General features: G+C 38.3%; 1 protein-coding gene across 7 annotated transcripts in view; it reads right to left on the bottom strand.

Annotated features, from left to right (window-relative positions):
* Positions 1 to 22455, bottom strand: part of LOC114469935 (rho guanine nucleotide exchange factor 28-like) — a 72314-nt gene that overhangs the window by 18865 nt on the left and 30994 nt on the right. For 2 of the 7 annotated variants that reach the window (XM_028457842.1, XM_028457847.1), the window contains 10 exons: positions 15116 to 15237; positions 14619 to 14992; positions 12694 to 12856; positions 11113 to 11224; positions 9229 to 9309; positions 8537 to 8579; positions 6194 to 6283; positions 4091 to 4214; positions 2309 to 2453; positions 2032 to 2087 (listed from right to left, as the gene is read on the bottom strand). In XM_028457842.1, coding sequence (XP_028313643.1) covers positions 2032 to 2087; positions 2309 to 2453; positions 4091 to 4214; positions 6194 to 6283; positions 8537 to 8579; positions 9229 to 9309; positions 11113 to 11224; positions 12694 to 12856; positions 14619 to 14992; positions 15116 to 15237 — 1310 coding nt within the window. Of the gene's footprint in view, positions 1 to 2031; positions 2088 to 2308; positions 2454 to 4090; positions 4215 to 6193; positions 6284 to 8536; positions 8580 to 9228; positions 9310 to 11112; positions 11225 to 12693; positions 12857 to 14618; positions 14993 to 15100; positions 15238 to 22455 lie in introns of all 7 variants that reach the window. The other 5 variants (XM_028457848.1, XM_028457845.1, XM_028457843.1 and 2 more) reach the window with 4 other exon arrangements.

The raw sequence follows: 22455 nt of genomic DNA, 5'->3' as shown, positions 1-22455 counted from the left end.
CACTGGGGGCGTGTCAGTTAGCAGCGTTGGAACCACATCCACACGCCGGAAGGGCGCCGCCTCCGTGAACTGTAGGACAACGTAACGTACAGTAACAATGGAAGCTAGTGCTAGCAGCATCATCGGACAGACCCAGCCCTACCTGTTTGAGCCATCAGAGCCAGAAACTGACTCCCAAAAATCCTGACTGCGCGTCGAGGCGACGCGGAATGTAAGCGCTGTGATTGGTCCACCTAAACCTCAGCCCCGGTCACTGCGTTTTCCACTCAACACCGCCTTGTTTCAACTTTTTGCGGCGCGATACGAGAGTTGTTTCTACAGTGGATTGAGTCAAAGAGAGAACTGAGATGGACTAAAGTTTTATTATTTCCTTTCATGGCTGCAGCACGTGAAGCACCGCCAAACGGAGTCAATCAGACAAAAGCTGTGTTTGCTGTTATTATCACTACTCTGGAGGGCACATGACTGGTTAGCTGATTGCAAACTGTCATAAGAGATGCTATCCGATCTCGAGAGCGAGTGGGAAAACTACTGAAGCTAATGCGCTGAATGTATTTATACACTTCAGCAGCAGGGTCGGGTTTATGCTAATGATGACTCCGTTGCGTAACACGGCTATGATTTCTGACCCGCCCATTAAATCATGAACCCAGAAATTTGAAACACAGTTTGTGAAGCCTATCTCCACAATGAAATATACCAATGGTTGAATGGCTTTTTAAATGTTTTAAGGAATACTTTTGTGACCTATTTAATGTGTTTAGAAGAAAATGGCTGAATTTGCTTTACACTGTCTTTGATGACAGCAATGACAGCGTAATTTCAGCCTTATGTTTAAAACTTCAAGTAAAGTCTTACCAAGTTTTTGATTACTTTCCAATAATTGCAGTATTGTAATTCATTCCAAAAAGTGGGTTTAAACTGAATTGATATTACAACAGTCCAACAGGGACTCAACCATAAAGGAAATCAATGATAAAAGAACTTCACATTCACCAATCAAAGGGACAGAGCTGCCATGCAATGCTAATGCTAATGCTAATCTACCATTGGTTACAAATTATGGTTAATATCAGTGACTTCCTCAAGGACATTGACATAGACTTGGGCTCAAACCCACAACCTCAAGGCGAGCCCCTGTAAGAGAGGTTGTGTTATTGCGTAATTGATTAACTCCAGTTAAGAAACACTTTGAAACTTTTAGACAACTTTGGTATATCACTGAACACACACAATCATTCATGATAAAAATGAAACCAAATGATGTGTTCACTTTAAAGCTGCTTAACCACGTAACCTTTTTTAAATTCTGTACATGTATTTGACTGATGTCAGAGTGACCCCAAAAACTCTAAATAATGGCGGATGTTGATATAGTGGCTTCCAAGGAAACGCCCGCATACGGCCGAAATTTAACATCTCTAGTGACGTCACATCATGGTGAACATGATAACCAACCCAGAACACAAATGACTTGAAGTGGATCATTATTTTCCTTTTCGGACGAGAAAAAAACACAAGAAATCATGATAAGAATGAAATAAAAACATTTCTTAAAGAAACTTTTCTGCTTTAGCAACGTCTTTGCATTCTTCCACGAAACTCTATATCCCACAATGCAATACGCAAAACTGTCCAAAGTTCAAGTCACATGACCATTCATCAACAATCCGTTTGTTTACGGTGGAGTCATAAACAAACATTCAAGCCATGGTCTATTCAGACAACTTTTTTCAGGAAATGTACTTAGAAATTTGCTTTGATGCTTTCCTTATGAAAAAACACGTAGAGAAACATCAAAGCAATCAGTAGATGCCTCCGAGGAAAACTGACAGTTGGCATGTCAGATCAAAGAAGACAAAATTACGTTGCTGGAATTATTTCTACCTTTGTTGTTTGTTTGTCTCCATATCAAAGGAATTTGTGAGAACAACTTTTGGATGACAAACGGGAGAAGTTTGAAAAATGTGAGTTTTGTGGTTAAGCATCTTTAACTATTGTAAACTTGTAACTTTTAATAGTGAGGGTTACCTTTCCACAGGCTGCTACTGACTCTCTGCAGTTTTTATGGACATTCAGCAAACAGTCTACAAACAAGGACAAATAAAATCCAGCTTCAGTTCAGGTGTTATTGCTGCATTGTAACTCATTCTCTGCATTGAGTCCATGGAAGGACTAAACCTGACTTCATGGCTCCCACCAAACAAAACATCAAGGAATCACGTGCGACATGTTATAAGAAAGCTCTAAACAGTTGAGCCACCGCAGGACGTCTAACAACAACAGAGCTGGAGGCGCAGATTCTTACTGGAGCACTGCAGCAGCTCCTTCCCAGAAACAGGCTTGTCACAGGCCACACAAAGAGACGGACCAGATGGAGACACGGGAACAAACTGGTGGCCATTAGCAGCTCCTGGCTTCTCCTTGGCCTCCTTCACTTCTTTCCCCTTCACCTGAAATACAAGTCAAACGTATTTTACTTTTCATTCACCCAATCAATTGCCATTTATCACACTATATGTCAGGCTATGGTGTATGCTGGGCCCGGGATCACATGTGGTCCTTGGACTAATTTTATGCAGCCCCCAAAGAGAATGCACAAAATGACTGTAATGTAATTTTTAATGAAAAACACAAAATTACAACAACAAAAAAGTACAAAAAAATGACTCCAAAAACACACAAAATGATGACAAAACTTGTGGAAACAAAACAAAAAAATATACAAAACAGCAAGAAAAACCCACAAAATTAGAACAACTAACACAAAAGACAACTAAATTAATCAAATTACTCCAAAAACACACAAAATGACTACGACACTTCTAGGAAAATAACAAAACAAAAAAACAAAAACAAAAAAGCAACAAAAATACCCCAAATTAGAACAGAAATGCACAAAATGAGAATAAATTCTGCAAAACGGCAACAAAAAAACAGACAAAATGATTCAGAGAAACACACAAAACAACACCAAACATGCAAAATGCAAAATACTGTACAAAGCAACAAAAATACATACAATGAGAACAAAAAATGCACAAAAGAGAAATAAAATAATCCAAATTACAACACACATTACGATACACAAAATGACAATAAACTGCCACAAAAAATAACAAAATGACTCGATAACACAGACAGAACAATGACAAACACTTACAAAATGAGAAATAATATACAAAAAAAGAACAAAAAATAAACAAAACTCCAGAAATACACAAAACGACTCGGGAGAACGCAACAAAAAAGCAAAAACATACATCAAATGAAAAATAATGTACAAAATGAAGAACAAAAATACATACAATATGATGGAAGTGTTCATTCTGAACATCGGAACTTAAGTAATGACAAAACTTTAAAATATAGGGCAGTGAATACAAATATGACTCCAACAATACAACTTTTTCCCCTATATTCTTGCTCAGTTTGGACATTATTTTAAATGCTGACATAAATGTTGATTATGTGGCCCTTGAATCAGATGATCACATTTTGAAGCCCTTGCTGTAATAAACGTCAACCATTTCTGTTTTAAACTAAAGTGACTGTGCACCATCTGTCCAATAGAAGCACAGAGTGTCCTATTGGTGTGAAAGGCACCTGTTTCAGTGAAGCAGTGCAGATAAAGGGGCCTCTGCTGGTTTGTTTGCTTTCTTAGGGCCCGTGGGGACTTTGTGAGGCGCTGCATTCAAGGGAATCTTTCGCGTGATAGAAAAACTGTTGTTTTCACATCAAATCTTGCCAGAATGTTTTGTTTCCAACTATTGGTGTGAATTGGACATACATGGACACGTACAAACGCACGTGGCACATTGGATCATATGAATACTACAGAGCGTGTTTGGGTTCCTCGTGCTGTGTAGCGGGAGGTCGACACATTATGTAAGAGATTATTTTCACAGTGTCCTGTTGCCAAGACCTGAGGAGAGAGAATTTCCCCCCTTGCCAAATAAAGACACTGCACTCAGACAATAACCCCCCAACCCCCCGGTGTCAGGGGGTCGGGGGGTTATTGTCTGAATGCAGAGCCTGGTTTTCTAAGAGGGAGTAAAAACCATTAAATGCACACTTGTTTGGAAGTCACCTTGGTTTTGCCACGAGTGCTGGACATCCTGCTTTTGAGGAAGCTGAAGGTCCGGCTGACTTTGTACTTCTCCGTCTCCACTTTAGACGGGATTATGTATTTATCCCACTCCTCATCTTCGATCCTGTACCAAAGTGAACTATTTAGGCACAAATTCTCCAAACTTCTCCCCAACCCTCTGACCCCACCATTCAGTTCCAACATGCACACTCAAAAACTATGATCTATTCCCTTTGTTGTTTTCCCTCCTGGCTGCCAGAAGAGAAAACTCTTGAACAATGAAATCATGCCGGAGTGAAAGAATTTCCAGAACAGTCTTCCAGAACCCTACAACTTAAGATTCCGAACAACATGCTTGGCGTGCTTCTAAGTCACTATTTATAGCATGACCTTGCAGAAAAGCAATTAAAATGGTGTCAGCTATGTTGTGTTGAGTACTCTATGTGAAAGGTAAAAATGAAAGACAAGAAAACATGCAATAACACATCACACTTGACCTGAAATGAAGCTGCTCAGGATGATCACTTTTTTTTAATTATCAGATAAGGACATAATGTAGGCCTCATAAATCAATAAATCGAAGATCATTTGCCAGAAAAAAAAATGTAGAAGGTAGAAGTTGTCGCTCAAAAGTGTGTTTTGTTTTCTGGTTTATTGTCATTGTCGGAAAAGTCCCGTTGACCAACCTTTTCAGCTCGCAACCCCCAAAATAAAAATGCCAGAGACTGGGGCATTATACCTGAAGGTGGTTGAACACAGACATGAACACTGAAGAACAGTCATGTGGAGACAGGACCATCTATAAGGGGGAATAAAGGGAAGAGATTTTTGGGGCCCATCCATAAAGTCAGCAAAATGATGGTCTATTGTTGTATGAATCTGTGATAACCACATTCATTTATTTAACCGATTAATATCCACTGTTATCCAGGAAGTTTAGTATTGTTTGTCCCATAGTATATAGTCATCTTAAAGATGTACATCCTTGTTTTAATCAGAAGTAAAATGGGTAAAAAGTGACCAAAAAATGGTGCAAAAGGTGATGAAATGGGGTTTTAAATACCATAAAAACTGATTAAAAGTTGCAAATTGGAGTGGGCAAAAACTGACCGAAAAAGTGGTAAAAAGGGTTTTAAGTGTCAATATTGGAACAATTAGTATAAACTGGCAAATAATGGACATGCCAAATCATGAATGTGGGTAAATTGGCAAAAAAAAGCGTAAAATACGGGTAAAAGTGACAGTAATGGGTCAACATATGCAACATTAGGTGGGAAAAGTGGTGGAAGGGGTTTATAAGTGCCGAAAATATATTGAAAGTGGAAAAAATGTGGAGAAAAGGCATTGAAATTTGATGGAGAAGTGGTAAAAATAGGAGTAATGTAGCAAAAATGCATTAAAAGGAGCAAATAATCTGGCAAGAAAAAGTGATGAAAATAGTTAAAATATGGCAAGTTTAGTGTAGTTGCAGAAAAAGAGCTCAAATTGTTCAAAAAATATTCTTAGTTTCTTAAAGGCATATGGCAACCCCCTCCAAGTACGAATGTAGACGAATGTATAAGTGCTTTTACTTCATTCCTACAGTGATTTCTTGTGAAAACTCTGCCAAAGCGACTTTTCAACACGTTTCTCGTGTTTTCAAGGACTCAAAGCTGTGTCAAAACAATGGCAGATATTTATTTTGGGGCTTACACGGAAAGATCCAAATCTGGCTAAAATTGAATGTCTCACGTGGTGAGGTGATACCACGGGGAATACTGGGAACAAACTAGAACAAAAATGGTGTCAATCGATTTACTGTCCTCCTTGTCTGTCGAAGAAACACAAGAAATGTCAATAAACAAAGTCAATAAACCGGTGTTTACAGTGGAGACCAAAACAAATCTTTCTTCCGAGCAAATGATCTTTGATTTATTGATCTACGAGGCCTACACTATGTCTTATCGTCCTGAGCAGCTTTAATTTACACATTCCTACTTTAGCAAATACAGCTGCAAAGAAGGGTTAATGGATGAGCAGAGGAATGAATGGCTGTTACGGCGAGAGTTAGCGTGAGTTAAGCCACACATGCATGGCTGTGAGGCCGTTTGGATGGAAACATACTCTTTGAGGAATTCTGTGAGGGTGAGGTGTTGAAGTGAAGTGCTGCTCTCCTCTTCTGCTGACTGGGCCCGCTTACGGAAACCCAAAATCCTGCATGGATATAAAACACCTCAGACCAGGTTGCTTTTTCCTCTCGAGTTGTAACGTGTTTTTGGTAAATGTAGAGCCGGGCGTTATAGACTTACAAAAAAATGACAAGTACTGTACTTTTAGGACTATATGTCCTAGTGCTGGTATGTGTGTCACTTTTGGAGAAATTTACTATTTGGTTATTAAAAAAACCCCATAAGTCGCTACAAGTCATATACCCTGATGTTCGGTTGTTGATTGATGCATTTTTTAAGCCAGTAGTGCATGCTTATTTTCTTACAAAGTGTGCTATTGGTTGAAGTAGATGAGGGTTCCGGTCGTATTCCAACTCATAAATGAAGTTTCACTGCATTCCTGTGACTTTCTACAAACACCTCCATCTCCATGTCAGTCAATTTACAGCTTTTAATGGGATTTTTTTTTATTGCTGTTAGCCTGCTATGCTAACTTTCCATCAGCTTTACTTTACCGAGGAGAAACCAGATTCCTTTATAATTTCTTCCGTCCCGGAACGCAATTACACATGAAACAACTTAAAGTCGCATTTGGATACTTCGCGCCAACAGGTTTGGGGTCAATTACATTTTTATATTACAATTACGTCTTCAATTATTAATGTTAAATTGCAATGCAATCATGATTACGGTGACCGGCATTTTTTACAATTACAATCAAACTTACAATTATTATTTTTCCCCTGAAAGTAAATTACAATTACGTTCTCAATTACTTATGCTCAAATTCAATTATTTAATTATTGAGCCTGAAATAAATAACCCCATAAAATGTAACCTTCCTCTTGTGTTAGCTTCCTGTTAGCATCTCTTATGATAACGGGTCAGTTTTGACCCATGTCTTAAATCATCCAATTGGTTTTTCATTTCTTGGTTTCCTTGTTAGACTTCCTGATCCATGTTAATAAAGGTTTTAATATTCTTGGTGTGGGCATTGTCTGTCAGTACACGCCTCCATTTCAACTTTTTTTAAATGGTAAAATGATCCTCAAGAGAACTAACAGGTAGTGGGAAAACTTAATAATTGTAAAATAAATAAAAATAAATAAAAATAAATAAAAAACTAAATAAAATACAACATGTGTAAGCCATAGAACTGTAACATGTTTCCCTGTTTTGCATGTAATTAAATTGTAAAATTACAGTTTTCATATAACTTCCATGCCAATGACAAAGTCAAGTATCCGAACTCAATTACATTTCTAATTATGAATTTTATATTTTGACAAGCGCATTGAGATGACTTTGTTGTAATTTGTGCGATACAAACAAAGTTGAATCGAATTGAATTACTATCACAACAGTAACATATTTTTCAATTACCATTACAGTTAAAATGACGTCATAATTATAATTAATTATCAATTACGCGATTACAATTAGGCACCATATCATTCTCAGAAATCTAACACAGAACAGGCTTTCACCGGGTTCCCAGCAAAGTGGGAATTCAATGTTATTTCTCTTTTACATTTCTATTAACTATTTATAGTGAATAGCAATTCACATTTTTACTTGCTTTGTTGACACAGTATAACTCCCCCCCCCCCCCCCAATTTAAAATGAAAAAGTAGCAACTTATACTCCAAAAAATATGCCAAATGTTTTGTGCGACCAAACTAGTACCAGTGCTACAAACTGTTTGATATATGACCATAAGTTATGTGAGCAGCAAATGCATTTTCTGACTTGTTAATGGAGGATGAATAAAATGTAAAAGGACAAAAATGATGATGTGACTGTAAATAAAATGACTTGGATGTTAACCATGAACTCCTGCTGCGTTTCTTCTGCTAGCAATGCATGATCATTAGCTAAAAGAATAATTGCGTCATTAATCATTAAGCCGTGCAAGGCAAAGAAAATGGATTGTGACATGGATGGAGACATTTATTAGTGTTACATGTTAACATTTTTTTGTTAGAATCCAGCTCACTTCTCCCACACGCACCTGCTAGAAGGTCAGTGTGATTGAAGTGGTCAAGAAATGAGCAAAATGAGTGGGATCCAAAAACAAAAACGTCAAAACCCACAGACAACAAATGTTTGCTTGTTTAGAGGAGGTTACTTTGAGGCTGCAATCAGAGCCTTGTTCTGGCCAGGGCCACACAAACTGAAGTCGGTCACATCTGGTAAACTCATCCACCAGGTGATTTTAAGAGAAATAACACACACATCTTTCTAGACCAAACCCTGACTGCTGGTGTGTGTATCTTGTGTCTTGTCGCACCAGTTTTACCTCTTTTCTCGGGACGTGTCGGTCAGGCTGAACGCCCTCTGTTCTGTAACGAGGACAAGAAAATGAGTGAAGACAGGAATACAGATGGTTTTGAATAAGATTATAGATTTGAAGTCAATCAGCCTTAAGTGTTAAAGACCAAAGTCCCAAATTGAAATAGAGAGAAATTCATTTGCCGTGAAAAACCACAGCAGAGTGAGAAAGCAGTTGGGAATGTGACAGCAATGATAGAAAGTTGGATCCATAATAGATTCCCCAAAATGCATGAGAGGCAACAAGACAGAAAGTCTGTTTCTGATCACTGAACAATTCCAAACATCCATTAATCGTGTCACAGAGAGTGATTTGTGCTCGCTGGGATAATCACTCACTCATGCCACCATGAATTCAATCTGACCATAAATATCGAGCTGCACAATGATAAACATCCTGTTTGCTGAAAATTGGAGGGTTTATACTTTGTAGCTAATTAGAGTGCAGTCAAATGTTAAGATGTTATACTGCCACTTTATCTTGTGCAAACACACATTTAACAGCAGGTCGTGAACTCTTTAGAGATAACAGATGTCCCTTTAATTGTGCAGCTCATGAGGACCACCAGTTGGTTTCAAAGTTTCCCCCACAGAGCAAAAAGACAGATTTATTCTTGAGTCCACTGTTCACACCGACGTCTCATTTCTTCATGTACTTACTAACTTGGTTGAGACGAGAGAGAGATTTAGAGAGAGATAAAGCCTGAAGTAGAGAGCGGCCACTGCCACTGAACGCACCATCTACAGGAAGTAAAGCAACACCTTTTAATGCTGATTCCAGCAAGTTCATTTTCTCTCTTTTTTTTTTTTTTAAATAAAATGTTATGGTTTTATTTATTCAGACAACTTTTTTTTTCTCAAAATGTACTTTGAATTTTACTTTGATCTCCTGACATGTTTCGACTGCCAACTGTCTGTCTTCCTCAGAGGCATCTACTGATTGTTTTTATGTATCCCTACAAGTTCTTTCATAAGGAAAACATCAAAGCATCTCCTGATCGCTTTCTTGGGTCATTATGAGTTCTTTCTGATGGGGAAAGAAAAGGTAGAACAGGAAAATGTAAAGTCTGCAATATCAGACCACTGGATTGGGACAACGCAAAAATAACAGGGACAAAAAAACCCAAACACAAACGCTGGATCAAATAAGCCATAGAGATCAGGAAGCAGAGCTTTAACATAGTGCTGTCAAGAGGTTAATCAATTCTGCTCTTTAATTAATTAATCTAATAAGCCTCTTTTTTAATCTCACCTAAAATGCTGAGAAAAGCCCTTAACTTGAGGTATTTTTATTGAAATCACATTATTGTGGCAGATCAAAAGATTGATATCTAACAAAGTGTCATTTTATTGTTTTTAACAGACTTGAACGCTGTATATAAGACTAGTCCCATGGGCTGCTGCCACCTTTAGTTCAGACCTTCAGGGCCAATATTGATGTGTACTTTTGTTAATTCCAAATAATAGAAAAAGCAAATTAAATAAAACATCAGGTCCATATGAAGTGCTATAAAGTTAGCACAGCATAAACGATAACAACACATTTCTGAGTAATACAATTACTGAACACCGAACTTGTTGCTTTTTCTCTGCTTCAGATAATAATGTTTATCCAGTGACTTTTGTTCATTTGTCACTCATGCACTTCATTCATTTTGGCTCTGAACGCTGACATCTTATCCAGTGTGGATTGGAGACACAGCGCGCTCACAGCATGTTGCAGTTAGCATTGTCAGAGTGTCTGTGCTAGCTGTCCGTGCTAGCCGCTACATGTCGGCAAACTCTTCCTTACACAAAAATGTGTTTTCCATCCAGTGTTTTTATAAGCCAAAATTAACGCCAACGAAAGCACAACAGTGTTCCGTCTTGTATTGTAGTCTGTACATCAGTACTATGGGTATACCGGAAACTCTTGAAACGCTCTTTGGAGTACAACATGGCGTTACTTTTTTAGTGCTTTATTTTTATTCTGTAATTAATCAATCGCAATTAGCGCGTTAAAGTGACAGCTCCACTTTAACATCAAAGGGGATATGGGAACATATTTACTCTCCCACACCTGGGACTCTCTTCTCCAGAGACCATCGAGCAACAGGGGGCGTGGCCAGCCTGGGAGAACGCTCAAGTTGGCCATGGCCAGAAAGAACTCATAAGGACCCGTGAAAGCGATCAGCAGATGCTTTGATGCTTTCCTTGTGAAAGAAGTCGTAGGGATACATCAAAGTAATCAATAGATGCCTCTGAGGAAGACTGACAGTTGGGAGTCAAAACATGTTAGGAGATAAATGTAAATTTCAATGTAAATTTCCTGAAAAAAGTTATCAGAATTAATAAAACCTTTTGCACTTGACCTGACTCATAGGCACTATTGTATCAAAGCAAGGCTTGACAGGAACTAAAGTCTACAACATGCCAACAGCCGAAGCTGATTTACAACACCTGTCTGGCATTTCACCAGGCTTAACACATGTGGCACATTTGTCCGGTCAGCTGGCCTCCTGGGAACAAAAGAGTCACGGGGCGAAGGGGTCGAAGTTGACTCACCTTCAGCTAAATCAGTGATAGTCGCGTCTCGGTTCAGCAGCGGCCGTGACGGCTTGGCTTTGGGGGACGAGTAGGAGTAAGAGCGCAGACGAACCTCTACCTCGTCTGGGTTCTGGGCAAAAGAAACGGATTAAACAGAGAAATATCACATGTTTTCCAGGGAAATTAGAGATTGGCACAACGCTGCATTTCTAAGTACACCACGTATCTGTGACCTTTTGTCCACATCGCTGAGTTGTTGACAGCGTTGGCTTATCAACAGACTTTTATCTGAGGGGCTCACAGTGTTATCGTATTCTACTTCGCAGTAATAGAATGGTGTGAGTGTTTAGTCTTTTATTCAATCCCCACATCTTTTTTAATATACATTCTTCTGGAAAACTGGCTAATAAATGTAATACTTTATAAACTCTTAACCATGGTTTAAAATCTAGCATTTCTCTGAGAAAAAAAAAGGTCAAGGACAAAAACAAGAAACTAATTTAGTTTGAAGTTAAATACAATAAAATTAAATTACAGAACAAGATTAAAACATTTTTTTTAGCTAGCTTTATATTCGATATCATCCCTATCACATTTGCTACATTCTAGTTTAGGCATTTCTTTGAAAAAAATCAAAACATAATGATCAAAACAAAGTATTTATGAAAGTTAAAGCTGCAGGGGATAAAATATTTTTCATCAGATAAAGATACAGTGTAAGTGTAGACCTAATAGATCATTAAATCAAAGATCATTTGCTTGAAAAAAAAGATGTAAAAGGTTGAAATTGTCACTAGAAAGTTTGTTTTGATCTACACTGTAAAAATGGTTTTGTTTGATTATTGACATTTTTTCCCAAAACGTTTTGTGCATTGCATTGTGGGATTTAGTTTTTCCTTCATTCTTATTACCATGATTTCTTGTGTTTCCCCAACACTATTTTTGTTCTAGTTTGTTCCCAGTATTCTCCATATAAGCCCTCAAATAAACATCCACCATTGTTTTGCTGCAACATCCAGTCCATGAAAACACTAGAAATGAGATGGGAAGTCACTTAGGGGGGGGGGGGGGAATACAATAAATCACTGTAAGAATAAAGTAAAAACACATCTATGCATCCGTCAATATGAGTGTTTACAGTAAAAATCAAAACAAACTTTAAAGCAGCAATTTCAACCTTTTGAATCTTTATTTGATCAAATGATCTTTCATTTATTGATTGAGGCCTACGCTGTCTTTATCTGGTAAAAAAAAAAAAAGCAGCTTTAACTTTCTTTTAAATTGACTCCTTGATGAGATTTATATTCAAAAAATCTATTTGCATATATAGTTGACCAAAACTGAAGATTCTTGTAATATCTGTATTATATTTGTACATTATATATATATATATATTATATTGTTTTTCTACTATGTGTGCACTTGTATTTAATCCTTATTTCATTAACAGTCTTTTACTTAATTATGTACATTTTCTTTTTTCTGTTCTTTGTTTAGTGTTTTTTTCTTTTCATTTGTCATATTTCTTGAGCCTCTGTAACAAAATAATTTCCCCCTGGGATCAATAAAGTGTTTGTGATTCTGATGGTAACGCGGTACCTTGATAGACTTGTGCTTGTCTTCGGAGTGTGTGCGATTAAAATCAGGTGACGTGTCAAAGGAGTCCCTTTCTTCTCCTGAGCTGGACTGTTGCTTTACCGCCGTGCAGGGATGGGAGTGTCCCAGTAGGTCCTCCTCTGCACTGTCACACTCAACGCTGGGGCTATACACACACACACACACACACACACACACACACACAGAGAGAGAGACACAAACATTCAGATGTCCAGGCTTTAATCCTGCAGCACAGACTCCATTTGTAAAAAACTGACTGAAGTGGAATTCATTTTATGGTAAAGATAAACTGACTTATACGTCACTTTAATCCCCTGTGGCTAGTTTCAAAGTGCTTTTCATTGTCAGCCTTATTCACACAACATAAAAGCTTCTTCTGATTCCAACAATCTTGCCAGTGTTTTCAATATTCATTAACACGCCTTGAGCTGCCTGCATGTATTTAGCATGATTTAGCAAGTATTTGGAAAGGACTTCCTGTTCTTTTGTTCGTTATTATCAGTCAATACAAGGCAGGCACTTTGAATCAAACCAAGATATGCACCATGTTCAAATCATGTTTTAAAAAATCCAAACCTCATGCATACAAATACCATGACCTCACAAAAGCAGAATTCAAGATAATTATTAGATGCATTATTAATAAGGACCAAAACCTATGTCAGCAATGGAAGGATTTAATGGAGGATTCAAAGTCTAATGCGTTATTTTGTTTTTGTCTTTTGTTAAACCTCAATCCCTGACCAAAGTGGAAGGAATGTTTTCTATCATGTGTACAAAAACAGTCATTTTCCAGAGATCTGCTTAGTGACTACAATCACTAAGATGGTTTGATGCAAGTTCAAAACGATTTATAACAAGTTATTTTCTAACACACGATATTAGGACGAAGAGTCAAAAGTGAAACAATAACAAAAGGAAGATATGCTTAGTTTAAAAAGCAACAAGTTGCCATTTTTTTGCAAAAACCTTGAAACCCTCAAAGCTTGGGTTGTAAGGATACACTCAACCAACAATTCCATTTTTTAAAGAAACTCAAATCAAAGATTGGGATGTAATGATGGACTCAACTCCTTTCAATTTGAATACATAGAGATCATATTTTGGAGAAAAAACGGATTAGTCAAAATACAGATTCTTATTCTTTCATTTAAATTGTCAAGATTTTTTTAAAAATGAATGTTTTCTTCTTATGACCTTCTTACAAACCTTTTGAACTGTTTGAACTCTTAAACTACAGTAAACTTCACATTTCTTCAAAGTTAAACAAAAACATAACTTTTTTAAAAACACATCAAATTAAAATATGAAAAACATTTTCAAATCATAAATACAGTGAAAATAATCGAGGTGACTTTCTTTTTTAAAGTGCAGCTTATGTTCCTGGCTTGGAATTGACATATTTGTGTGTGTGTCGGTGTGTGTGCATCGCGTGTCGGTTTATGTCGACGGTTCAGGCTTAATTTTGATCTTTATACCACAGGCTCAGGCTGGGTTCGGACATTGTGCTGTAAATCAGGTGATGTGTTTCTATTAGCGCAAGAAAAACGCACAAATGACTCATCTCTACATGCGCGCGCACAGAAGTGAATAGTGTCGGATTGAAATGAGTTCGGGCTCAAAGAGACATTGGCTTCATTAGGGTCGGACGGGTTTGGGTCGCGTTCTGTCGGAGTCGGGTCTTCTTTTTTCAGTCCAATTAAAGCTCTTCTCCCACCGCTGCCCCGAGTGTGCAGCTGAACCAGCTGGACTAAAACAGTCACAGCGCCCCCTATTGTTTAAGCAGAGTATCAAAGCACATACTGTGCTGTATTGATTTTAATCCCCTGTTATTTGGATGGGTTTTCAGCCGGTTTAGGATATATCCTTACATCCCTACTCAAAGCACTAGAGCAGCGGTGTCCTACCTCAGGCCCCGGCTCGTCTCGGTAAAGCTGCACGCTCTGCGATTCAAAGCAGGAGACGCTAGCAGGCCTGTCTGCGCCTGGCGCCTCTGGACTCCTTCGAACAAACGCCGAGCGGAAACCAGTGGGGAGGAAGGAAAAGAAGTGGAGGAAGTGGAGGGAGAATGGGGAGAGATGAGAGGGGATGGCTCCCTGTGATTCTCCATAGCAGCAGCAGCAGCAGCTGGGACACCCTTCTGCACGTTGAAGGGTGAGGGTGGGTGATGGCTATGGTGGGGGCAGTGCTCTGATTCCCAGCAGGGGCTGCCGATGCTGGCGTTGGGGCTGAGATCGTCTTCTTCTCCAGGAGAGCGGTATTTAATGTCTGTGTCATCCACCTGGAATGGAAAAGTGACAAAACGACAAAAAAGGGAAAGGTTTCAGCAGCTGATTTGTTGTAAAAAGTAGTGTGACACAGAATATCTTCCAAGAAAAGGAATACTGACTTCAGTTGGACACACCTGGTCAACCAGCATGGCGTTGGCGTACACTTGGTCCTTGCCGTGGATCATGGCCGACAGCCTGGCAGCAGCAGCCAGGGTCGGGGACGAGGCCGGGCTCTCCCTTATGGACTGGCCTTTCTCTACAGAGAGCAGCAAAGCCACAGTGAGAGAGAGGAAGGGAGAGAGGGGAATTTTTCAATATTGCATTTGGTCTCCAGAGCAACACCAAATAGCTCACAAACACAGGAAGTGACATGGACATCCTGGGCAAGCTGCATTTCATTGTCCAGGGCCCCGAATCTCTCTCTCTCTGTGTATGTGTGTGAATGTGTATATGTGTGTGTGTGTGTGTGTGTGTGTGTGTGTGTGTGTGTGTGTGTGTGTGTGTGTGTGTGTGTGTGTGTGTGTGTGTGTGTGTTTGCGCATGCGTTTGCCCAATGTCTGAGCCGCTCTTTGCATGTACACGTGAATGGATGTGCTGATGCACATGTGCAGTAGTGAGTGAACGTCTGTTGGCGTGTTATTATTTTCCCACCCCGCCTTCGATACAGTGGCTGGATGGAAACAACTCTGGGTGAGCACACAGGAGCATTGAGGGGGAACCCTACGGACACACTGGAGTCACTGTGAGCAGCTGCTTGGTTTTTACTGTTAAAACAGGAGAAAACACTCCTGCTCTCAAAACACACACAAACACACATATACACACTGCTCCCACTGGGATGCCGCTCTGCTCAACACAAGTACCCAAAAAGTGCTAAAGGTCAAAGACTTATTTTGTGCATGTGAACAAAGATGACTAATCACACCACTACAAGTTTTGCAAATAGAAGTGACACAAAGCTTAATCATAGACTGTGTTCAAAACGTCACACTCCGTACTATACATTACAAACTCAATTAGTATATACTGTCTACTATATACTATAAGTATGATTACAATAATGACCGATGATGACCATTCCCACTGAAGTATACTTCCAAGTTGCAATTTAGATGCATTTAGAATCTACAATGACAAAAACCTGAATCACACTCAGGCTAAATATCTCCGTTTATTCGTCACCTTTGAAAGTTCTGAAAGCATTTTAAGTGAGAAAGTGACCAAGTAGAATATCAACATGTGGTCATTGGATCCATAAAACTTGCGTAAACACATTTCATGCTGATATTTCTGACATTTTCGAAGATTGTGCTACTGACGAAACTTCTGGTTAACATCAAAAACAGAGCCGTATTTACACAAGGGTTCAAATACTAATGGAAGACAAGAAGAGATGGTTTTATCTTGAAATAGGGGATGTTTGATTTTGAGCTTGTAGCTGGTCCCAGGACGGTTTTACGTTCTGCTTGCAATGCATCATGGGGTGCTCGAGTATGATTAGTGTGCCCACCGTTCACACTTAGAAAATGTCCTCATATAATATAAATCTGGGTATTTCCTACATACTCAATCCTTTCATACAATCTAATGTGAACGCACTACATACTCATTTTGATGTCAGACTTAGTATGAGTAGTATGTTAGTATAACATTTTGAGCATAGCCATAGAATCAAACCAACTAGAGGCAAACTCCTTCAAAAAGAATAATGATGTTTTGAAAAAGACTTCCTGGTTTGGGATTCTGAATATGACTTGTTTGAAAATATATTCAGACACCAATCACAGAGCTGGAATCCCTCAGTCTCCACTGGTTGTAATAAATGCAAAACAAATAAAGAATCTTGCAATCTTACATCACAGAAATGGGTCCAAATCTTCATCAAACAACAGGGAATTTAACCCAAACTATCTAAAAATCCAAACATTTTTAACCAAAAGTTTTAGCACGGGAAACAACACTACATCTTCATAATTTTTGTCCTATATTCCCAGAAAAAATGTGACCACAATAGTGATACACAAGCCAAATGAGCCCTGAATAGTTCACAGTCTCACCTTGCATCAGCCAAACTGTGCCAACAGGACAAAAACAAACCCTTTGGTCTTGATAGCTTGCTTTACAACCAACCCCAATGGTTATATTCCACAGTCATTTCCAATTATCAGCACCGCAGAGAAGGATAATTCAGAGCAACAATTGGCTGCGCTTCCCGTAGCGCGGTAACTCCAATAAATCTGAGAAGCAACAGGGAGTTGTACACTGATGAGTAAACCAGACGATACTTCCCACATCCAGTCCGAATAGAAATAAACTAACTCCAAGCAAACCACTGCTGGATTATGAGACATCTTCAAACATCCATCTTGGCCTTCATTTGGTTTTATTTAGGCTTTTAATCAAACCCAAATTGTTATATGAAACACAATTCTTCTGGATCGATATAAACATTCTTAGCTCCACCTGCAAATATTCAACTAAAGTTCATGAACCTCACTCAAGCTGCCGTAAACAGTCGGTGTCAGACACAGAAGTAGGTTTGAAAGTTCCAAATACAGGATGTGAAATGAGGTTAGGTTGGTTAGGTTTCTTCTAATAAGGTTGAGAATGGAAATAACAAGAAAGTAGAGACTTTGGTTTAAAACAACAACTAAAATTCACTTTTCTGTTCATGTAAGAGCTGAACGATATGGACCAAAATTCATATAGCGATATGTTTTTCTCAAAATGGCGATACACAATATAAATCCTGATATTTTCCACCTAATAAAGACTTACTTGGGGGGAGGGGGGTTATCAGAAACACAGAGAATGAGCAGTGATTGGCCACCAACCTGCAATACATCAAGCACCTTTTTGTATTTATTGCTGTAAATTTGCATATTGTTTTTATTTTTCTGTATTTATATTTTATACTGATCCCATTTACTGTTTTTTCTTTAAATGCTCCTGGAAACCCTGATTTCCGTGAGGGGGCCATCCATCCATCCATCTATCTATCTATCTATCTATCTATCTGTCTATCTGTCTATCTGTCTATCTATCTATCTATCTATCTATCTGTCTGTCTGTCTGTCTGTCTGTCTGTCTGTCTATCTATCTATCTATCTATCTATCTATCTATCTATCTATCTATCTATCTATCTATCTATCTATCTATCTATCTATCTATCTATCTATCTATCTATCCATCCATCCATCCATCCATCCATCCATCCATCCATCCATCCATCCATCCATCCATCCATCCATCCATCCATCCATCTGGCACATTTAGAAACAAACAGCTCCACAATATGTGCCACTTATGGCTTTATCTCCTATAAGGGACAGCATGTGTGAGTGAGTTCTGTAGTGTGGCTTATTTAGGGGAAGATCTGGGTTATGGCGCACTCAGAAATCCATCTACTGTAACTATGCTTTTCATGCTGTTCTGTGAAGTAGGAAAAGCAGCAACTCCAAAAATGAGTATTTTTTTTTTTTTCAAAAAAGCTATAAAATAAATATATAATGATATAGGCAATATTGTAATTTTCTACACTACCAAAACAGAAATCTTGCTATATATTGACTATTGCTCAGGTCTGAGTTGATGTTTTTTGTGTTTATTTGTAGTCTTTTAATTGACTGTAATAATGCTGTACTCGACCTATTACTTGGGTTAGCAAGGATTAACTAACTCCAGTGCAAAACAACTGTGATCAGGATGGAACAAAGAGAGGTATTAGAGATGGATGGATGAATGTTGGGTGTTTTAGTTGTTCTTTCATGTGTTATGAGTCATTTTGTGAATTTTTTATTGCAATTCTGTTTATTTTCTGTATTTATGTAGTTGTCTTGTGTGTTTTTGGAGTAATTTTGTTGTCAAGTCATCTTCCATTTTAGTTTTTGTGTATTTTTCTGTAATTTTAAATGATTTTTGTGGTCATTTTTGTGATGTTTTGCATATTTTTCTGTCATTTTGTGTGTTTTTTTTTTTTTTACCGTAATTCTGTGCGTTTACTTTTGGGGGCCTCACATGTGTCTGCCATATACAATACAGTAACATTAAGTAGTCATACATCATTGCTGTTTGTTATTGGCAGAGACCCACATGCTAAGCTCTGCTCCTCATCACACAAATAAATGTTCCTTATAAATGAGATGTGGCACCATTAGAGAAGGGAAGTAAACATGCATTATAACATCATGGACTCATAGCAAAGAAATATAACAAACATCAAACTGCCACACATCCCCTTGGTGTTTTACATAGTTTATATAATTCTTTGCATTCTCTAGTCTAGAATAAAGACTGTTTTATTATATTGTGTGTATTGTCATTTGCATACCTGCCAAGGACACTACATACAGAGAAAAAACAGTCCTAAAAACTTTGATGTACTTTAAAATGGTGTTCTTTATTATTCAGATTTTTCTTTTTTTTTTAATAAATGAAAGTGTAGCTGAAAAAAAATAAACACTTTAGTTTCATGTGTAAAAAGCACAAGGTGTACGGAAGCCATCCAAAAACAAACACTGAAAGTTGGAATGGATGGATGCTTGTGTGCAACAGGAAGTAATTAAAAACAAAGCACCGCTCAATAACATCCAAGGATATCATTACAGCAGGTAATACAGAGAAGTGTAAACATTCTTTACTTTTCTGCAAAATTAGGCATTGTTTTCTTAAAAATTGAAGTTCATTTCTCATGAAAATTCCATTTTTTCAGACCTTACCAGCCAGGACTGGATTGGACCCTGACATGGACCAGTTGTAGCCCCCAGGCCTTAAGTTTGACATGTGTGCCTCAGCCTTTTGGCAAATCAACGGGCGATTGAATTCAGTCCAACAACAAATCCACAAAGACGGCCAGCTCGTCCATGTGGGCTGTTTGAAAATGGATACTCTGTCAAATAAAATTCATTATATGATCTTGACAGACGACCCTAAAGGCCCAGGTTCTGGGATATGTCCAAAGCCACAGCTGGCCTCCATGAGCTCCATCATCTCCGACCAACGAACATGGGCTTATTGAACATTACTGTCAGACCCTGATCTGTGTTTAACATTAAGTTAACTGTGGGTTTATAATATGATCATTTTAGAAACTCACAGAAAAGAAGCTGTCAAGGACAAGTTTTAGGGAAAGCAAGACAGCGTGTGTGTTTGGGTATGTAAAGCTATTTGAGCATAAATTTGATATCAGTAATATCAATATAGTTAACGTCAACTAAAACTCAAATGTGGAGTACTTGTACTCAATTTTGGTGTCCTCGTTTGCCAGCACACGACTAAAGGTGAGACAATATTGCAATAATAGATTGCAGATTTTACAACCGCGTAGTTGGTGTCACACAAAACACTGCTCGGCATTGTATCGACCCGCATTAAATGTAAAACCGACCAGCATTTCACCCTCCTGGTGAAACAGAGCAGGAGAGATGAGCTTAAGGAACGTTCACACCAAACGCGACTATAGCGACTGCAGTCAGAAAGGGCATATTTAAGCTAAAAAAGTTCGAAAACCACTGGTCTATTGCATCTTGTGAACTTGGTGTATCATCCGTCCCACCCCCGCACTTTACTAGTGTCACTGGCACTACTAGTAAGCCTTGTACACTAATAGGAGTCAGAGGGGAAATCAATTCATGCTTGCCATTGGCTTTCGAAAATATTACAACCAATCAAGGAGCTGGATTTGAATCCTTTCTACCTCCCTCTACTAGTAGACTTAAACATGTTACTACAAAAAAGCATTTTCGATTTTGCTTTACACCAGTGCAGCAAAAACTTTAACTAGTAAAAGTACCACTAGTACACTGAAATTCTCACCAGTATTACTAGTAGACTGTTTTTAGTCTACTAGCAGTACTACTATTAAAGCCAAAAGATTCACAAGTAGTACTAGTAGGTCTAATGCAAATGAAGTAGGAGGGATTATAACCAAATCTAGCTCCCTGATTGGTTGTAATATTTTCAACTAAGGCTGATATCACCAATCTCAAATTTCTACAGGATTCTTTAAAACCTAAAGGTATATTTGAGTGAATGTGTATCTATAGCATGAACGCTAACACTATACAGTAGCAGTGATTGTGTTACTTAGCAGTATATGGAGGAAAACAGAAAGCTCCAGGTTCACACAAAGACAGCAGTCAGTGCCAGGTTTCCAGAGCAGGGCAGTTAAAAACAGAAAGTGACCCTTCAACCCATACACACCCCTGGGAGAGCAAAAGAGGCGAGGGGGGGGGGTCTGTCAAAAGGGCTTTTTCTTTAGCTTCAAACATGTGATGAAAATCACCACTAACTGTTTTTTCAAAATAAAACTCTAAAGTGATTGTTTATTCATGCTGTCATTGCTTTCATGATTCACGTTGCTTCTTAAAACAGTGAGTAAAAAATAGTACAAAGATTATAACACAGGGGTGCTATTATCTTATCACAGGTGGAGGTGATTATTTAGCTGTCGTGTCCAACCTGTTTAAACCGTTTAAGCAAATGTCCATCTAAAATCCACAAACCCACTCAGAGTTAGGACACCTGTGGTTAAACGCTTCCATCCAAGCATCACATTCTCATTGTGTTTATGTTTTAATACAGAGCGTCGCATTCAAAGAATCCAGAAAGAGGTGAAGCAAGCACAAAACAGCAATGGAAGTGAAGAAATAAACTTGCGGCTTGCGACATTTTGTTTTGCAGGTGCAAACGTTGCACATCGGAGCCGTGGATGGATGTGCCATCACATGTGTAGGAGATCTACTTCTGCTCGCTCAGTGTTGGAGCACCAGCAGCCAGTCCACATAAAACATACCAATGTCAATCTCAATTATGAAGCAACAACAAGAATAATCTTACAGAGGTGTATGATGAAAGATGAAGAAAACACCCGTAAAGAGAAGCCACAGCAACAGAACCTTCCTCTCATTCTTCACCCAACAAATGTACAGCATTGTACTTTTACTTGTGCTTTGGGCCCTTTTATTTTCATGACTCAGTTCATTTAAACCAAATAGGTTCCTAATTTAAAAAAAAAAAAATAATTCATTGAGCATGATTATGTTGCCTTCATAGACATATCCCATACATCATATGTGTACATTTATTTAAACACATACAAGTACATGTACACAGTCACAACACCACATCTACACAATCCTAGACATGCTCAATGGGAAGGGTAGAAGCACAACCTTATTAAACCCCCTCCATTCTCACTCTCCAAATAATGAAAAAGAAAAAGACATCTTTGGAAAAATACATCAGAACAATCAAGTCCTTGGAAAACCAACATCCAACAAATCATTATACATTCCTTACATATATTCTTCCATGTTGTATCATGAAAACACGTTTAGTGTGTAAACTGCTTTAAATTTATGAATGTCTTGACCCTGCTTCAGATCGTTCTTTTAACCGTTCCATAATCTAACACCACACACAGATAAGATATAGTCAATTTGGATAATCAAATGTTTTCAACAAATTAGCTTG

Source organism: Gouania willdenowi, chromosome 9 (genome assembly GCF_900634775.1).
Source record: "Gouania willdenowi chromosome 9, fGouWil2.1, whole genome shotgun sequence".
Classification (NCBI taxonomy): domain Eukaryota; kingdom Metazoa; phylum Chordata; class Actinopteri; order Blenniiformes; family Gobiesocidae; genus Gouania; species Gouania willdenowi.
Note: the sequence above shows the minus strand (reverse complement) of the source record. Positions and strands in the feature narration are given on the sequence as shown.